At 46.2% G+C, this 19,851-nt stretch overlaps 2 protein-coding genes across 4 annotated transcripts in view; both read left to right on the forward strand.

Annotated features, from left to right (window-relative positions):
- The window catches only part of Tbc1d22 (TBC1 domain family member 22), a 41,803-nt gene extending 40,670 nt beyond the window's left edge, over nucleotides 1-1,133 (forward strand). For all 3 annotated transcript variants that reach the window (XM_037425281.2, XM_037425283.2, XM_037425282.2), the window contains exon 12: nucleotides 819-1,133. In XM_037425281.2, coding sequence (XP_037281178.1) covers nucleotides 819-953 — 135 coding nt within the window. In that variant the 3' untranslated portion in view covers nucleotides 954-1,133. The remainder of the gene's footprint in view (nucleotides 1-818) is intronic.
- Nucleotides 1,134-7,223: 6,090 nt separating this feature from the next.
- Nucleotides 7,224-19,851, forward strand: part of LOC119173431 (putative caffeoyl-CoA O-methyltransferase 1) — a 98,681-nt gene continuing 86,053 nt past the window's right edge. The window contains exons 1-3 of the mRNA XM_075895720.1: nucleotides 7,224-7,605; nucleotides 8,107-8,157; nucleotides 11,021-11,125. Coding sequence (XP_075751835.1) covers nucleotides 7,525-7,605; nucleotides 8,107-8,157; nucleotides 11,021-11,125 — 237 coding nt within the window. The 5' untranslated portion in view covers nucleotides 7,224-7,524. The remainder of the gene's footprint in view (nucleotides 7,606-8,106; nucleotides 8,158-11,020; nucleotides 11,126-19,851) is intronic.

Consider the following 19,851-nt stretch of genomic DNA (forward strand, 5'->3'; position numbering starts at 1 on the left):
TGAAAAACCAATGGTAATCTTAAGAGAAGACAAACACCAGTTATCTGCTACTATGAGAAAGTTGCAGTGGCATTGTTGCACTGAGTGTGTTAATTCATAGTGTGCCTATTGTGATTGTGTGCCGGAAAACTTTGCCAGTCTCACCTGATTTAGTGTTTCTCTTCAGCATTCTTTTCAAAAAGGCCATGCAACACTTTTCCACGTAATCGTTGGATGAGTTCACTAAGACAGCTTATTACCTCATGAATAATTGCCGCAAAATTTTTGAAAATATGTCAAGTATCAGCAGTGTTACAAGAATTTGTCACAAGCTTCAAGCGTTTTCTCTGCTCCTTCATACCTATGAGCCCGCTGAGAGTTAACACCAGGGAAAATGACAAGCGGGTTGAAAGGTGTGTTCATTTGTCACCACACTTTTTCTCCTTTTGCTTGAATGCATGGCTTACTTTTAGTGTTACTGCATGTGTGTGCCTGGGCACCTGGTAGCTTCCAGCTGTAGCCACAGTAACAATGCCCCTCCTCATGATGTTCAAATCAGCCATTGACCGTGTACATTGGCATTATGGCATCATTTGTCGAGAGAGGAGAAAACGATTTCTAGCTGACTTGTAAAGCAATCGTGAATTTGAAGCCGTGTACTGCGCTCGAACGTTTGGCTTGAATGTTGTCAAGAGCCTCAAGTACCGAACGGCAGGGTCACCTGACTATGCTGGGAAAGTGTTGCAGGAACCCTTCGTGATCTTTTAAGAGCAGTAGCGAGCATTCATCAATCAGCTTGAATAATAATCGAATCCCATCATCTTGCTCTTGCATTTCAGGGCCTTATGCTTCTCCTTCAAAATCTGCCAACGTACGACTGGGGCAACGAAGAAATCACGCTTCTAGTGGCAGAGGCATATCGGCTAAAGTACACCTTCGCCGATGCTCCAAATCACCTGCAAGCCCGGAAGTGATGTCAACGGACTGATGTTTCTCACACGTGCGTGTGTGAATACGTGCATCCACGAGCCTCGCGCCCAGCCACCCATCCGAGGACAGCAGACGCTCGAGACCAATTAGAGGGAGGGCCAATAAACGAGGACAGTGTCGAGCTGACGCTGACGGCCGCAGGAGGAGGGCAGCGATAACGAAAAGCATTGTGTGTGCTCCTTTCGCAAGTCGGCGGGGAAAAGGGCGTAGGAAAAGCGAGAAAGTTTTCAGGCCATCGATCAGTGCTGCTTCGTCATGCAAATGTTGCCCGCATGATCTCATCAGATGTGGCATGGACTGATATCTGTCAACATTTCCCCATGCAGGGCACAGCGCTGCAGTTCAGGTGGCGTCCTAATGCGCGTTCAGGCGCAGTTTGGTTCACTGTGAGTTTAGGTTTGGGGCAAAGGCGTACCTTTGCAGGAAAAGTGAGCAAGGTGGCATCGCTGACAGGGAAGCTTTGTTAGCCAGCTATCTTGTTTCTTGTTTTAACACTTTCGGAAAGTTTTTCTCTGAAAAGACGGGCTGCGCAACTCATCTTGGAAGGGGACGGGCCTTGCCTTGTCACCCGCCTGCCTGCAAATTTTTAACTGTATATTTTTGTACATTACACACAAAGCCTCTTTATGAGATTCCCATTAAAGCACAGCGGAGTGGATGTGTTGGGGTTGCTCAAGGGAATGTGAAGTGCCTGCCAGATTAATCTGTGTGGTCCCGGTGTTAGCACACAGGGAAGTCCAATGTGCGGGCTTCTCTAGGTTGTAATCTCTGGATAAGTGATGAACTTTCTCTTTTCCCTGTGCAATGTGACCTTCAGCGTGTTTTGACATGCTGTTTTTTTTTTTCCCGCCATTAGAAGTGTGAGATTAAAAGTATGTTTGAAAGGTGGACCTTCATGAGTGTTCATTTAGTGGCGGTGGCACTTGTGTTTCAAGGTTTGAGTTGTTCTCACATGTTTAAAAGCCTCGACGTGCAGAAACTTTTTTGGCTGTTAAAAAAGGGATTGTATCCTTGAAACATCGATAAAATGAAAGAACAGTCATTCAGCTCTGAGCATAGGTCGGTGAACTCGCTCATGACTTGACTCACTCGGACCCACTCAGACTCAGTTCGAGCCGTGGTTCGAGCTTGGGTGAGTAATATTTTCGCAAGTCTGAGCCCAAGTGAGTCCAATTTAAGGAAATTTTCTTGAGTGTGAGCCCGAGTGAGTTCGGCTCAGAAAAATGTTGGTGAGTCTGAGTCGGAGTGGGTCCAAAGTGCAATAAATATTTCTTCAGTGAGTCTGAGTGAGTTCCACTCTGTTTTGCCAACCTAAAGTCGTAACAAGTCTATCTGCAGGATTACTATCAGCTTTACTTGGATTTACAGTTATTCTCATGTCTACTCACACATAATACGGGTGAAGCTTCTAAAGCTGGGGGTCTGGCCCTCCTAGCTCGTCGCGATTTATCACTGTCTAGTTTGATGACTCACTCAGCAGGTGCAGACAGACAGACGGGCAGACAGACAAAGAGAGACAGATGTACGGACGGACAGAGAGACAGATGGACGGACAGGACAAACGTATGGACACACGGACAGATGGAAGCAAGAACGAACGGACACACGGACGCTTCGCCCCACTCATGATCATGTGTTTTTTTTAAAGCAGTGTCATTCATACCCCATTTCAATATTCATTGATTGGAGGCGTGAATTACGTAAGGGGATGCCTGGACTCCCCCCCGCCCGCCTTGCACTAACTCATCCAGAGAAGTACTTGATACTCAGTATAACTTATGCTGTCATCTGTTCCAAGAGAATTACTTTACCGGTCTTGCACTCAGACATCGTGTTCCAAGATATACTATGTCAAAGGGCATCCGAAAGAGCATCGCTTGCATGAGGTGTTGGCGGAAAGAGCATTCGCACAATGGCACAAGAAACGGACTCGTGAGTCGACTCACTCGGACTCAGACCGAGGCAATTGTAGTGCTCTACATAGGTGATACAGCTTTCACAGTGTGAAACACACATAGTTCAAATTCTTTTCATAGTGCTAAAAAGAACCTGGCTGCTAACAAGAGTTCTGTTGGGCTCCTATACCTTGTTGGTGAAACATGGATGTTGGTGAAACATAGATCATGTATTGTTTTCTGTGATTTTTGTAGTAGCTTTGGTCTCCCGTATTGTGTATATCTGAGGGGTATCAAGACACAGGGTCTCACAGCTATGCCTTCTCATCTACGACGTAGGCTCCTGCCCTTTGTGGTTTGTGTAGATGCCAGTCTTTTTTAGGCTTTTTTTATGAGAGGCACAGAAGCACAACTTGTATTGCCAAGTGGTGCCAAAAACCAAACAATGTGTTTGATTGATGTGTGGGGTTTAACGTCCCAATACCACCATATGATTATGAGAGACGCCGTAGTGGGTGGTTCTGGAAATTTCGACCACCTGGGGTTCTTTGATGTGCACCCTAATCAGAGCACACAGGCCTACAGGATGTTCACGTCCATCGAAAATGCAGCCCCCGCAGTTGGGACTCAAACCCGCGACCCGTGGGTCAGCAGCTGAGTACCTTAGCCACTAGACCACTGCGGCGGGGCAGACGTGGTGTTTTGCATCAGCTGACATTCCTCAAGATATGTCTGCGGTCTGTGTAAGATAATGCAGTCTATCATTTAAGCTAGACAAGGCATGAATGAAATTATTCTTGGCTTCATAGGTAAGATGTTTTTTTGAAGACTTTCAGCTTGTATTTGGTATGGCACTATCTCTGAACTCAAGCACGCAGACAAAATGCTGCAAAGCATGCACGATACCCACATACTAAATGTCTTGGTTTTAGCATGTATAAGCTGAAAGACAAAAAAAAAAAAAAACAGCTTGCATCATGTTCTAGAGGAAGGAAGGAAGGAAGAGCCTGGAAACTGTGGCACACACCCACGCTGGGGTATTCGCCAAGAACTGGGTAGTTCTGACAAAATACTGTTAATTTGTTAGCTCACGTTTTTTAAACTAATGAGAAAAATGGGAAAAATTAAATATGAGAAATGGACAGTTTTAAATACTGGATATAGAAAACGAAGCAGATGGTTTCAGCAACAATAATAAATTAAAGAATGAAGCAATTTGGAGAAAAAAAGTGAATTAGGAGTAATAACATGTTCTACAAACTGAATTTTTTTGAAGCTTTAGTAAAACTCCTGCAAGGCATCGGCAACTTTCCCGTCACTGAACCCTAGAGGCAAAGCCCCCAACGAAAAGACATTTGGAGTGTATAACTGCAATCTTACAAGATGGAAGACCGCATCTAATGTGATTTTGTGCAATGCAGTGTATTTTTTTACGTTATATCAGATAATGTGCTGTTGTCTCAGAGACTCGACAAAACCAACAATTAGGGGAAGCAGCCAGACCAGCTCTGTGTAAATAAAAATTTAGATAAGGAGTATGACACCTCAGCCTTGTGATTGCAACTTCAACTGCACGCATGTCTCGTATTTTACTGTTTCAAGAAAGATTTAGGTGCTCAAATTCCGATGTCTCTATTATGAACGGCAAAGAAAATTCTTTTAGCATCATTTTCCTCCTAAATCTAGCCCCTATAACGAACTTAGATGCTGGTAATTTGTTATTAACTGGACCATTTAATGAGTTAGCTAATGCATCCGCCATTCTTTTGACGAAAATTTCTTTATGCCTTGGTACCCAAACCAATTTAACCAACTATAGTATACGGTGGAACTAATGATTTGAGTGAGAGAAGAACACACCGACAGTGAACCAGTTAGAATTACTACCAAACTAGTTGGTGCAGTGAATTTGCGGAGAGTCAAAATTATCGCAAAAAACTCTGCTACAAAAATGGGTACAAAATCTGGAATGCGTAGAGAAAATGACCACTCTAGAATAGGGGCGAATATCCCAATTCGACATTTTTCTTTACTTTGCAAAGCATCTGTTGAATGACTATCCTTATTTTTGATTGAACCAGATAAACATTCTGAATAGAATTTAAAATGCGGTCTGACATTAGTTTCGCCTGCTTAGGAAAAATTTCGTGAAACTGTATTTCGATAAAGGTGTTGCTATCACTGATCGGAGATATGGCACTTATATTGACATTTAGGTTGTCAAGAAAACTCTGTATATGAAGAAATTGGCCTTTCGTGAGGAAAAGCATCACTCATTATGCAAAGAGGCACATGGTAAGCAACAAGTTGCAAGAAAGAAACTCTCCATGGCATCGTAGATTTTTACGGCATCTGGCCTTGCATAATGGTACGGAAACACTTTATTTAGATCCGTCGGTGCTCGAACCAGCATGTGGCGGGCTGCTCCCACATTGGAACAGACAGGCTTATAGACTCTCTGCCACTTGGTGGGCCCGTTGAACTGCCCATCGTTGTGTCATCAAATCCAGACTGCATAGCATTGCATCCAACTTGGACAATGTAACATGCTCGTCAACCTGTAATGCAAGGCACATAATTGTTTGTTCTAAAAAATGTGATACATATCTTCATTGTTCTCCAAGAAAGCGGGGTCTTTAGCGAAATTAGGAAAATTTTCACTGGTTGATTGCAGCTACATTACAGAAAAAATTTTTGGCAGATTACACCAGCGATAAGTAGTAGCCCAGTTTCTGTTGAAAATACCCATTTATGACGATAGGTTTTCGGTTCGTCGGTCAGGGAACGATTTGCTGAACAGCTTGGGAATGCTTGCAATCCTTGACTACACATTTGCGCGCAGGCACTGACGTGGCGTGATATTCAAATATGAAACCTTCATTTTTCTCTTATAATGTACCTAAGACATAGAAATTAATGGCAATAAAATCCTAGTAATTTATTCATCTAAATTGACAATGTGTCACTTCAGTGGGTTGGCATTTACCAGAGCCATTGCAAAAAAAAAAAAAAAAAAGAAACACTGGTACAATGTAACGAGGATTTTTCATGGAGTGCTGAAAACAAAAATCATTCACGGAGTGGTGAAATAGCGCTTGAGAAGCGCATTGTGCTCCGCCGTGGTTATCTAGTGGCTAAGGTACTCGGCTGCTGACCCGCAGGTCGCGGGATCGAATCCCGGCTGCGGCGGCTGCATTTCCGATGGAGGCGGAAATGCTGTAGGCCCGTGTGCTCAGATTTGGGTGCATTTTAAAAAACCCCAGGTGGTCGAAATTTTCGGAGCCCTTCACTACGGCGTCTCTCATAATGAAATTGTTGTTTTGGGACGTTAAACCCCACATGCCGACCGAGAAGCGCATCGTGTTTTGTTTGCATTTCCATGGTACCATGGTTTGTCGTCACGTGAAGTCATTAAAGGGGCCCTGCTACGCTTTTCAATGTGGTTAGAAATCACTGACGATCGGAAGTCGAGCCTCCTGAGAACACGCGAGCCAAACATTGCAGTGCAGCACGAGACCTGGACTTTACCAATAATTCTCATAGTTGGCTAGAAATCGCTTCCCCTTCTCTCAACAAAGGATGCCATATACTCAAAATGGCCACATTTTAAACACTATGTCCTCGGAAATTGATCGATTTGAGCATCGTGAGCTGCATAGTTGCCACGGCCGCCACGTGCCTACACGCGCGCGCTTGCAATCACACAGAAAGTAAGCCGCGCGTTATAAGTAAAAAAAAAAAGTGCTCATGGTAATTTAAAACTATATGAAATCTTGCCAATCCCCCAGAGTGGTTATGCGCCATATTCTGTAAGGCCTAAACAAGCAAAACATGACGCGCTCACGAATGGGCGCTCGTTAGCAGAGACACATAAAGCCCCTTGATTGAGAGGAGAAGTGCTTGAAGCGCCGCGTGACAAATCTTTGTTACTGCGCTCGTACTTGATTGATTCTAAATTTTTTACGGCAGTCGATTCACAAGGCAATAAGCTTCTTTAGGTAAGCAATTAGACGATTACTTGTAATCGTGTCGAAGGACCTCCTCAATGTTTCGGAACCTGTGTGTTGCTAGAAAGCTAACTTTTCCACATTCGAAATGCGCGGGAAGTGGCCTCCTACTTAACTGTATACGGTACAATGCTTACAATAGTAGTAGAGACAAGAGCATAACTTGGGCTAAGCGGCGGCCAAAATTAATTGCCACCGAGGGGAAAAGGGTGTCTGCTGCTGCAAGTAAGAAGAAAATGCCACAGGGTGGCAAATCGGAACAGCGCTAACAACAACTCTACTTCAAGAAGGTGTCAACGATCATTTCCTCAGTAGGACGTCACGTTGAAAACGTTGGAGGCGTTTCCCTTCCTCCCTCTCGCGCAGAGGCGGTGGTTTAGTGTTTTGCCCGGCGTCGTCAGCCGTAAACTTTCTCCGTTTCCCCGGGAATCATCTGGGAGCGAAGTCCGGCACGATATAGTTGGCTATTATTGAGCTGATATCGACAAACGTGTTGCATTGCGGTGACACCTGCTGACGCGGCTGCTGCTGGGGAAATCGGCGCGGCCTCTTCGCAACACAATTGAGCGCAGTGGTACAGCTGTACTGATGGCACATGACTGATCCAGAGATCGGCTCGTTTGCTGCTTTGGAAGTGATGTGACGAAGCAGCTATGGACTTGAGATCAACCGAGTACCGTCCGCTCTTTGGCGGCCCGGTCGACAGGCCACTGTTCGACGAAAATAACTCGCGGGTAATGTGAATTGTGCTTTGGATTTGTTCTGTGTCGTTTGAGCCGTGCCCGGCGCTGTGTTTCGAACGTCCTCCTCGTGTAGTAACGTCCCTGAAAAGCTTTCCTCATTGGCGTTTGCATTCGTCAGTCTTTTGATTGCGGAAGGTGCGTGCGCGTTGGTGTATCTTATAATCGGCAACCTGCAAGGAACACGGGAGTGCCGGAGCCCACGCACAAACGTGGCGTTAGACGAAGCATGCTGTTCGAGTATTTGATGTTGCTTTGATCTTGGCGCAGGTGTTTCAGTGGTCGCCGTCTCGAACTCGCGTTGTGGTTACAGCACTTTCTTTGTTTCGTTGCATGCGCTGTCTCGAACGTTGTATTGCGGCTTTTAGCATACGCCTTCTGTCTGAAATGGGTGAAGTGCTATGAATGCCTGGTAGTTTTAGTGTTTGCTTTCGTAACCGTGAATGCTTGAACGAGAATTGTACTATTTTGCTGTCGTTCCATTTCTCGTTGTAGGAACGTATCCTGCATCTCATCGCAGGAGCTGTAACTGTAGTTTTTGTTTTGGTAAGTAAGTACCACATTTTTACTCGCATTTTTATTCTGTATCGGGTCTAATGAGTGGGAGTTAGAAAAATACGTTCCTCTTTCCAACTTTACTTATGGATGTGCTCACTGTTAACGCTCAACAAATCAAGACATGAGACTCATCTAAGGGGTGCATGTTCATACTTCTCTTGCGCTGTCTTTTTTAACCAATGCAATCACATAAGTGAAGACATACAACACGACATGAAGATGAAGTCATACATGTGTTTGTGTTGTGCCGATTTAATTCATCTTGTTCCCTGCCAAAAACATAGCACAACAATGTTGTGAACTTGCAGCACTGCTACAGCAAAATGTGTGAGTGAACAAAAGCGTGTGGAATTTCCCACATTGTACTGTTAAGATTTCGACTGGATGCTGTGCAGCATGAAATATTTACAGTGGCATATTTTGCGAGCATTGCTCAAAAGTATCGCTACAGGGTTGAGGATGCGTAAGCTTGGCTAGATGACTCAAATACCTGTTCAGCGGAGCAGAGTAAATAAGGAGCAAGTTCTCGGAGACATAGTTTCTTCACCATATGCGTGACACTGCAACCTTTTAAAATTGTGGGAACGTTAACTGACTCAGCAGCTGCTATTGTATTGTGCTGTGCCAATGTGAAACTAGCTGCGGTGGTTGCATGTTTGTATAGCATCTTATTGTGCGAGCATTGTCGACTAGTATGCAAGCAGTGAGAATTGCAACCATCGTTCCATTTATATGCTGCATATTTTGTTCATGCATTCAGTTGCATTCTGTATGCATCTGCAGCAGTAGTTGATTTAAGCGTGCTTCAGCTTTAATTTGCCGATGTGTGTTTTTGTAACCCTCGAAGATATTTGTGGCACATGCAAGGACCAGAACCCTGTGCACAATGTTATATAAAAACACGTGATTAAAATTTATTCCTTGGCAAATACGCTCAAAACTACATCAGGGTGTAAAATTCCAATGAACATGGGCATCTGGTTAATTGCTTAACAGGCAGTTAAGGTCTTCTGCAGTAAATGGCTGTGTGACAAAGATGAAAGCATCCTTATTTTGTCCCTGATCACAGTAGAAATCATGCATGTAACTACTCTTGAGTGTTCTGCTTTAGATCCCAAAGCCACGAGTTCATTTGTGAGCAGCGACCACCACATTCTAACATAAAAGCACTTGTGCTCCTAAATTTCAGCGCGTGTTGCTGGTAGTGTGAAGACGTATTTTGAAACTTGAGGCACTCTAGCAAATATTTTTTGTGCCTAAGAAAGTTGCGCTTGGCAATATGAAAGCTGTGAGTGGTTAACACCAATAATGTGTATACCCCAGTTCACACATAAAGTGCATCGTTGTGATGGCTAGCGAGACCTTTTGCTGCAGATGCGTTTGCACTAAGAAATAATTTGATGTTATTACAACCCAGAGTAGAATTCTCTTTTTGTTTTTGCAGTGAGTAATAATTGAAAACATTTTGTGCCTTTCACATAATCCCACCTTGTTAAACAGTTATTTCATTATGCAGTTAGATTACTTAGCGTATATTTGCTTTAATTTTTTGGTATTTCATTTGGTGCTCATCGTTGTGTGTCGCTCAGGCAATTGTGCTTGGCTCGCGCGAGCGTTTACAACAACAAAAGCTGGCCATGAGATGGGCGGAGTTATACATTCTGCCAACTGAACTCCTTGCGCAACTTCCAGGAGGTTGCAGCTTATGTGTGAAACTAATGATAATTTTCACAAAAAGTGCTACTGTTATAGCTTTTGCTGATTCACGCCTTTAACAAGTTTCTACAGACTTTTCTGCTGACAGAACTGTATTGAGTGCTTCTTGATTTGCTGCATGCGGTTGGGGGGGGGGGGTTTGATTCGGTTTGAAGGCTCACTCACACCTGCGAGTTCCACCTGTCATGTGACCATTTGCAACTGGTAATGAAAAGGTCACTCAAGGCTACTGATATTCACAGTGCCTTGCAATTTGTGCCCGTCGTCTCACAGGATTGATGTCTGCTCGCATATGACTCGCATCGCCATCAGCCCGTAATATAAGCTGACTCCCTGTACCTGCGCTCCTGATTAGTTCAGACGATTGCGACAATAGCCACACGACTGAGGCAGTCGTCGCTTAGGGACTAAAGCCGCCATTCGGTACCATTTGTGACCAGTTTCTGTATAACTAACGGTTGCACGACTGCTGCCAGTCGCAGGCATCAATTAGCCTGTAGTCATTAAATTCTGGATATATATCACGAATTACATGTGGTGCCAATTTTCAGGGCTCAGTTTTGTGAAGAGTGGGCTAACTTGTACCTAATTCATGCAGCAGTGCAATGAACACCATGCACATGGAAAGAGCAGAACGGGACACAGTAGAGGCGACTTAATGCCTATTGCACGTGATCACATTATAAAAAATGCCACCGAAGGGAAAGTGGAGAGGGGTACACACAATTACACTAACCTAGTGAATCAAACTGGCGACTTCTATTTCTTTCTCAGGTTAATAGATTGACAGACAGCTAGGAGCATCTCTGTTTGTGATCTCCACCATTTCAATGATTTATCTCTTGAGCTGGTCGGAATATCTGGCCAGTAAAAAGCGCGTGGTAGAACGGCAGCATGCAGCCGCAGTGTGTGCAATGTGTTGCAAGGTGGCCTGACAAGGCAACTGTGTCAATGTTATGCCTGTGCTCTTGCCAGTGATTGTTATTTTAATTTTGCATGAATTGTGTAGTGCTGCCGACTAGCTAGTCAAATCGTCTTAACTTTCTGGCAGTTGACACATACTCAAGCGAGTAACTTTTGTTTCGTGGCACTCTGTGCGCAATTGTATTAACTATTCTTCTTTTCCCCATTTCAGATTACATTTATTCTTGCATTCTTTTACTCTGTCCGGCCACCATGTGCAAGGCACATCTATTATGCACTTTGCATCATTTGCCTCTGTTTCACCCATGCAATGCTGGTAAGATATTATTTTTTGTTTTGAAATTGTGCACATATATTTTGTGCATGTGCGGTACGTTCATACCTCGATGTAGTGATGTTATTTGCAGAGCAAAATTTTGCAGTATTGGGTTTACACTGGCTGTTTGTGCATGGCAGATTAAAAAAAAGAATAGTGCGGAGATAAAACACTGAGGGCAAGAAGAGAACACAACAAAGCATTTCCAGCGCTTCCTTGCCTTATGCCATATTGAAGGCACTTATTTATGTTTAGTGAAATTTGGTCTATTCTGCCTGGTATTTGGAACAAGGAAACAAAAAGTTGAACGCCTGAACTTTGCCTTCAAAAGTAGAACGCTATTGTGTAATCGGGCTTTATTTGCATTGTCTTCTCAACCGCTGGCCTGGCATCGCTTTTCTTTTCGGTGGACACCTTAGTCGTGCAGCAAAAAACAAACATCAGTGCATGTAACGTTAGCCATTTCAAACTCACTGTAGAATGCCTAGTGCAAGTACTTTTGAGAAGTACCCACTGGGCGTTTTTAAGGTGCCACACGCATCTGCACAGTTATACATTTTGTTGCGAAATTACTACAAGAGACTCAGTTTCAAACCTCTGTATCTCCGCCAGCGGAGGAGGGTGGGGTGAACGGCCTTCGCAAGAACTAGCGGCGCTGTAGTCAGATTTTGCACTACTCGGTGCATCGTCAGCTGGGGCGACATACTGCGGCGACATACTGTGGCGGGACACCATGCTGCTGCTCGCTGCGAGTTTTTTCTTGTACTATTATCAAGCTTAAACGTTCATCATGCTCCCAGTCTACATTCTCACATTGCATTTGTGGACTGCTTATGTGAATATCCACAAGGTCATCTGTTTGGGCGGCTTGGATGGTTTCCTCATTGCAAGTTAGCTGAGAATTGATGTCCAGCCTATATCTAGCTGCCTGCATTGCATTTGACCTACAAGTATGGGACATTTTAGGTGAATGGAAATTTTCCGCTTAGATTTTATGACGACCGCTATCATATTGCTACGTAGCTGACGTATCAGCAGTCAGAAGACGACAACGAGGAAGTGGTCTGTTGGTTGTGCGAGCTGCTTCCATCTTAGCCGACGCCATACGCATCAGTTTAAATATAGATTTTAAATAGGCACGCCTCGTGTCATTTTCACGTAACATCTTTTTGGTGAACGTGCTGGGTACTTCCCCGTCTTCATCACGAAGCTCCGCAACGGCCGCATCATCATAGGTCCAACCATGTCACAGGTTGAACAACCATCGTCTTCGCCTGCCCCTACCGTGACTTCTACATACGTCGTTCTGCCTCCTGCTTGTGATCCCGGTGTATTTTCCGGTCAGGATGGCGTTGACGTCGACAAATGGATCAACCGGTACGAACGGGTCAGCGCAAGCTATAGGTGGGACCCGACTCTTATGCTTGCCAATGTGCTTCTTTACCTCGATGGCCCACCGCGAGTGTGGTTCGAGACGCACGAAGCGGAGATTACGAGCTGGGACTCCTTTAAAAAGAAGATCCACGACCTTTTTGGCGACACTGTTGGGCGGCAGATCACAGCGCGGAATCAACTGGCGGCTCGTGCACAGACGTCGACGGAGTCGTACGTCGCGTACATTCACGACGTCATCGCCCTATGCCGCCAGATTGACGAGCACATGAGTGAGTCGGAGAAAGTGGCCCATGTGCTGAAAGGCATAGCAGACGACGCATTTAATCTTCTAGTTTACAACAACGTTGCCACCGTCGACGCCATCATTAAAGAGTGCCGGCGGTTCGAAGAAGCCAAGAGCCGCCGTATTACTCAGCGATTCACCCGGCTACCCAACACGGCCGCAACCTCATCGTGTGAAGCCGCCCGCCAGTCCCCCACGTATGACAACATCACACGCATTGTTCGTCGGGAAATCGAAGCCGCCTGTCCGGCTCCTCTTGAGACACCCGTTTTCGCAACGCTCGCCTCTGACCAACAACAGCCGTCAGTGGCGTTAATACAAGCTGTGGTGAGGCAGGAGTTTGCGAATCTCGGACTTCCATCAGCATGTCCCTTGACTCGCCCTGAAGCCTCGTCCTACTCCCGAGGACACGCTCGCCGTTCACCTCCAACAATGCCCTTCTGTAACCCTTCGGCATGGCGAACACCCGACGACCGGCCTATTTGTTTTTCCTGCCACCAGCCTGGGCATGTTTCTCGCTATTGCCGCCGCCGTTGGTCAAACCAACCACGTCAGACTTTCTCTACCTCGGCGCTCATGCATCCGACGACCCCTCAACGTTCAGTTGCCGCACCCTTCAATTTCTATTCGTCGTCATCTTACGAGCCTTCCACTGACGCCCCTTTGCCCGGTCGCCGCTACCCTGACGCCCCTTCGTCCGGTCGCCGCAGTTCTCGCTCCCCGTCGCCGCTACGTCGCCAATCCCGCTCTCCGCCACCTCGGCGCTTTTTCTCGCCGAGCTTCTCTGGACGACCGCAGCAGGAAAACTAGATATTGCAGCTTATAGAGGTGAAGCTGCAATACCAATGACGGCCGAAAATCCTCTACTGACGCTTCCCACGCACCATAGCCTGCTTGAAGTACAAGTCGACCATGTTCCTGTGACCGCCCTCATTGACACAGGTGCGCACCTGTCTATTATGAGCGCTTCTCTACGCTGCCGCTTACAAAAGATTATGATGCCATCTACGACGCAGGCAATACGTGTTGCCGATGGGGGTACTGTACCAGTAATCGGAATGTGCACTGCTCGTGTCAGCATTGCCGGTCGTCACGCCGTGGTCATTTTTGCCGTGCTAGCCTGCTGCCCTCATGACCTCATACTTGGCCTTGATTTCCTTTCGGCACACTCAGCCTTAATTGATTGTTCGTCTGGTACCCTCAGCCTTGATCTACCAATCTTTGCCGACTACTCTGCAAAGCCCACCAGCCGCTTGAGCCCAACCACTTTCGTTCGCCTGCCACCTCGAGCCGTCACGTACGTGTCTGTCATCGACCCCTCCCGTTCCTGACGGTGATTATATCGTTACGCCGACTACTGACGCGCAGTGTTACTGTGCCCTATACCGTCGCGACCATAGCGGATAACTGTGTGTTACTTCCGGTCCTTAACTTTGGTTTTACCCCTCAAGTGTTGCCCTGCCAGATGTCTCTAGCCCAGCTAACTGCCATAACAGAGGACGATGTCAGTGTTGTCGCTGTATCTGCTCTTGATCGAAGCGCAGTCTCACGGTCACCCAGATCAGACGATGCTATTTTTCGAAACATGATTGTATCGGAGCTGTCGCCTCACCAGGCCGACGCCCTCTGCCAAGTTTTGGCCTCATACAGTGACATTTTCGACACTGACGGTCGTCCCTTGGGCCAGACTAAAATTGTCACTCACCGAATCAACACTGGTGACTCTGCGCCCATTCACCGTCGGCCGTACCGCGTGTCAGCGTCTGAGTGAGAAGTGATTCAGAAAGAAGTGGCCAAAATGCTTACGAAAAACGTAATCGAACCATCAACGAGCCCTTGGGCATCTCCCGTGGTATTAGTAAAAAAGAAAGACGGCTCATGGCGTTTCTGCGTTGATTATTGCCACCTCAACAAAATTACCAAAAAAGACGTGTACCCTCTACCACGCATTGACGATGCCCTTGATTGCCTCCATGGCGCCACCTTCTTTTCATCTCTCGACCTCCGATCTGGCTACTGGCAAATTGCTGTAGATGAAATGGATCGAGAAAAGACCGCCTTCGTTACCCCTGACGGTCTTTACCAATTCAAGGTCATGCCATTCGGGCTCTGCAACGCTCCAGCGACCTTCGAGAGAATGATGGACACGCTCCTACAAGGATTTAAATGGTCGACATGTTTGTGTTACCTGGACGACGTGATCATTTTCTCACCTACCTTTGCAACCCACCTTGAACGCCTTTCGACCATTCTATCCATATTTCGACGGGCCGGCCTGCAGCTCAATTCCTCCAAGTGCCACTTCGGTCTTCGTCAGATTACCGTATTGGGTCACCTTGTTGACGCTGCCGGCGTACGGCCAGACCCGGCGAAAGTACGCGCTGTAACAAACTTCCCAGTCCCACGCTCTGTCCAAGATGTTCGCAGTTTTGTGGGCCTCTGCTCCTACTTTCGCCGGTTTTTGAAAAACTTTGCGGCACTCGCCCGGCCACTCACTGACCTTCTCAAACAAGACGTCCCATTTTCTTGGGGCCCTCCTCAAGCTGACGCCTTCTCTCAGCTAATCACTGCTCGAACGACACCTCCTATTCTTGCACATTTCGACCCCGATGCTCCCACAGAAGTGCGAACAGACGCGAGTGGTCACGGAATTGGTGCAGTTTTGGCGCAAATTCAGCGGGGCAACGACTGTGTAATCGCGTACGCAAGCCGTCTGCTTTCTAAGTCTGAACGCAATTATTCTATAACAGAACGGGAATGTCTCGCTCTTGTTTGGGCGGTTTCGAAATTCCGTCCTTATTTGTATGGCCGCCCTTTCCGTGTCATCACAGATTATCACGCGCTGTGTTGGCTTTCTTCTCTGAAGGACCCCACTGGACGACTTGGTCGTTGGGCATTACGCCTACAGGAGTATTCCTACTTGGTTGCTTATAAGTCTGAACGTCTCCACCTGGACGCTGATTGCTTATCCCGCTACCCTGTTGATCAGCCCGACGAACCAGACATCGAGCCTAGCCTCAGCGTCATGTCAATGTCCCAGTTTCTTCAGATACGTGATGAACAACGTCGTGATGCTTCTCTGCGACAACTTATTGACCGTCTCGAATCTGCTCCGAACGACACGTCACTTCGCATGTATGTCCTCCTGAATGGCACGCTGTACTGTCGTAGCCTCCAGCCAGATGGCCCTGAGCTGCTTCTTGTCGTGCCGAAAAATTTGCGTTCAACCGTGCTGCACGAGCTTCACGATGAACCAACTGCTGGTCATCTGGGTGTATCTCGGACGTACGACCACGTGCGTCGCCGCTTCTTTTGGCGCGGTCTCGCCCGGTCCGTTCGCCGTTACGTGTCCTCCTGCGATAAATGCCAACGTAGGAAGCGACCTACTGCGCCGCCGGCTGGACTTCTTCAACCGATCTCCACCCCGACCGAACCTTTCTTCCGTGTTGGTATAGATCTTCTCGGTCCTTTTCCCGAGTCGAAATCGGGCAACAGGTGGGTCGCCGTTGCTATAGACTACGCGACTAGGTATGCCATCACTCGAGCGCTCCCCACCAGCACCGCTACTGACGTTGCGGACTTTTTGCTCCACGATGTCATCCTACACCATGGCGCTCCTCGCCAATTACTCACGGATCGTAGCCGCGCATTTTTGTCACGTGTGATCAACGATCTTCTGCGCTCTTCCTCGACGCACCACAAGCTGACCACTTCCTACCATTCCCAAACAAATGGCCTTACCGAACGGCTAAATCGGACCCTAACGGACGTGCTCGCGATGTATGTGTCCTCCGACCACCATGACTGGGACCTGGCGCTACCTCACGTGACCTTCGCGTACAATTCTTCGCGCCACGACACCACTGGTTATTCACCCTTTTATTTGCTTTATGGCCGTGATCCGACGTTACCACTCGACACCTTACTTCCAACCACTACAACGCCGTCAACCGAATATGCACGCGACGCTATTGCTCGTGCCGACCACGCACGTCAGATCGCCTGCTCTAGACTTTCGGCTTCGCAAGCCACCCAGAAAGCCATCTACGACAGCCGGCATGCTGACGTTCACTTCTCACCCGGTTCTCTTGTTCTCCTGTGGTGCCCAGTTCGTCGAGTAGTTAATGTGCACCGAGACGGCACTTTTACCGCCGGGGGGGTAATGCTACGTAGCTGACGTATCAGCAGTCAGAAGACGACAACGAGGAAGTGGTCTGTTGGTTGTGCGTGCTGCTTCCATCTTAGCCGACGCCATACGCATCAGTTTAAATATAGATTTTAAATAGACACGCCTCGTGTCATTTTCACGTAACAATATCAACCACATCTGTCTCGCCTCGACGAAAAATGACCCGAAACGTGTGTAAAAGCTTCAAACAAGTTGACTTACTGGAATACGAAAACGCTCTTAAAGAAACAGTACTTGTGTTTAAAAAAAGTTCTAAAAACATAAAAAAAAGAACTACCCATTACACTGTACACTAGACAAGTCTTCACGACGCCTATTAATGGAGAGCAGAGTGCAAAATGTTACAGAAACTTAACCTTCTTTCTAGCATTTTCCACCGGTACAGAAAGCTCCTGATCGGTTTTCTTGCAGAAAAAAAGAGAACATTCTCATCACCATGTACAATATATCACTACCCTAACCATCATGTTCTGATCATGTGCGGTATAACTCAAAAGGTGCAGTGGCAACCACTCCAAGTTTTCGAGCATAATCCAAAGGAGGTTACAAACTATGGAGTTTTTGGCAAATGTCTCTAGACAGCTCTGTCAATTGATGTTAATGTAGAAAGAAGGCCTCATAAGGGCTGATGTATGCAGAATTCTTGAAAACATCCAAGTGAGTGCACATTCGTGTGGTTTGGGTGCAACTGCCCCAGGGGTACTTGTGAGAGATGCTAGTTACTTATTTTAAGGTTCAGAAACAGGAACACTGTCATTGAGATAAATGTCTATTGCTGTGATATCAAGGAAATGTAACAAAATCTGGTCACTGGCAATACATGACCACTTATATTGGATCGTGTTGGTTCATAAGGGAAATAATATTAAAGAAAAAAAATCCTCTGCTTTCAAGGCAGCACGACAGTCGACAATTGATAGAATGTCAATATTATGCTAGTCTGAGTACCGAAAGTGCTGTCCGTCGCGTGCCTTTTGTGTTGCTGTTCTATTGTTGGCAGCTCCTTCAAACTGTGCGCTGGCCATTCGAGAGGTGTTATGGATTTTGGGCTGGATTGGCGCTTGCTTATGAACATTTTGGCTTCTATATTTGGGGTGGAATTGCTGGAAATAAGTGCAGAAAGGCACCGGGCGCGAGCTCCCGCTTTGCACGTGAGATCAAAACTTCTTGTCTGGCAAAGCATGATCATAATGCGTTAACGATGTCATCATTTTTAAATTGAATGTCATGGACTTCATTTTTGGCCGGGAGCTTTCTATCTTTGCCATGCAAAGCATGTCCCCACCCTTTGAAATGCGTCGGATTTCTTCGAAGGCCTGTCACGGTGAACGTTAATTGGTTTATATTTCAATAAAAAACAAATTATGAGATGCAAATAATTCACTTCACCATGGCAGACTTGAAACCTCGACTATTATAACATGGTATCAACTTGTTACATTCCTCCCGTAACTCTACTGGATTATTTTTGCTGGAGTTCACAACTACCTTTCAGTGTGTGGCTTGATCATCGTCTGAGATTACGTTGTCGGACAAACGACCATCTCTTCACTTATATTTATGCATGGTATAATATTTGAACATGGTTGCGCTATAGAGCTCATTTCACAGAAATTCTGATGTTGGTGTCGGTGTCTCTGGTTGTGAGTGAAAAAACGTTATCTTGTCCATGACCAGTTTCAAGCAGCCCCGCCGCGGTGGTCTAGTGGCTAAGGCTGCCGACCCGCAGGTCACGGGTTCGAATGCCGGCTGCGGCGGCTGCATTTCCGATGAAAAGGCAGAAATGTTGTAGGCCCGTGTGTTCAGATTTGGGTGCACGTTAAAGAACCCCAGGTAGTCTAAATTTCCGGAGCGCTCCACTACGGCGTCTCTCATAATCATATGGTGGTTTTGGGACGTTAAATCCCTCATATCAATCATCAACCAGTTTCAAGCAATGGCGTGGCTGTGTGGTGGAACACCTGTTTACAATGCAGGCAGTTTGGGTTCGGTTCACGCTCAAACTGAAGTTCTTTGTTACTTATTTTATTTATTGTTTGATTTTTCGGTCATGAACAATGCAATGAGAAAAGAAATGTTTGTCATTTTGGTTAGATTATAGCTTAACACTGCCTTATAACTAAACAATATTTAATGATGCTAGTGTTAAGACATGGGGAAACATACGGGGATGCTAGCGTTAAAGGGACGCTAAAGTGCAAAATGATATTTCGTGTATTGGTAAAGTACAATTTCGCGATCACGAAAACATCACTCTTAGTGCGACACGACGCTTAGTAAGCGAGAAAATGCGGGAAAAGAAAATGTGGGTGGCGATGTCACCTTCAGGTTCCCATACCAAACACCATGATGTAAAAATTTTTGAAGGCGTCTACTGCGTCTAATGTAGCTTCCAATTGATAAAAATGAACTACATTGTAATCTGCGGGTGTCATAGAGTTAGCATAGAAAGTTTTAGAAAATTTCGTCGAGCCAATGCACGAAAATACATTTTGAACATCACGTGAGGAGATTTTGGCATGAAATTTAAAAAGAAATCTTCAATCTTGATTTTTTTCCGCTAATAATGAACTTATTATAGTGAAACACATGGCGTTAGAGTTCTCGGAGTTCAGTTTGTCAATCTAAACCAAGTCATTGTCCCTCTTTAGTGTCCCTTTAAAGAAGCCCTCCAATACTTTTTCAGCCCCGCCGCGGTGGTCTAGTGGCTAAGGTACTCGGCTGCTGACCCACAGGTCGCGGGATCGAATCCCGGCTGCGGCGGCTGCATTTCCGATGGAGGCGGAAATGTTGTAGGCCCGTGTGCTCAGATTTGGGTGCACGTTAAAGAACCCCAGGTGGTCGAAATTCCCGGAGCCC

Source organism: Rhipicephalus microplus, chromosome 5 (assembly GCF_043290135.1).
Source record: "Rhipicephalus microplus isolate Deutch F79 chromosome 5, USDA_Rmic, whole genome shotgun sequence".
In the NCBI taxonomy this organism is placed as follows: Eukaryota; Metazoa; Arthropoda; class Arachnida; order Ixodida; family Ixodidae; genus Rhipicephalus; species Rhipicephalus microplus.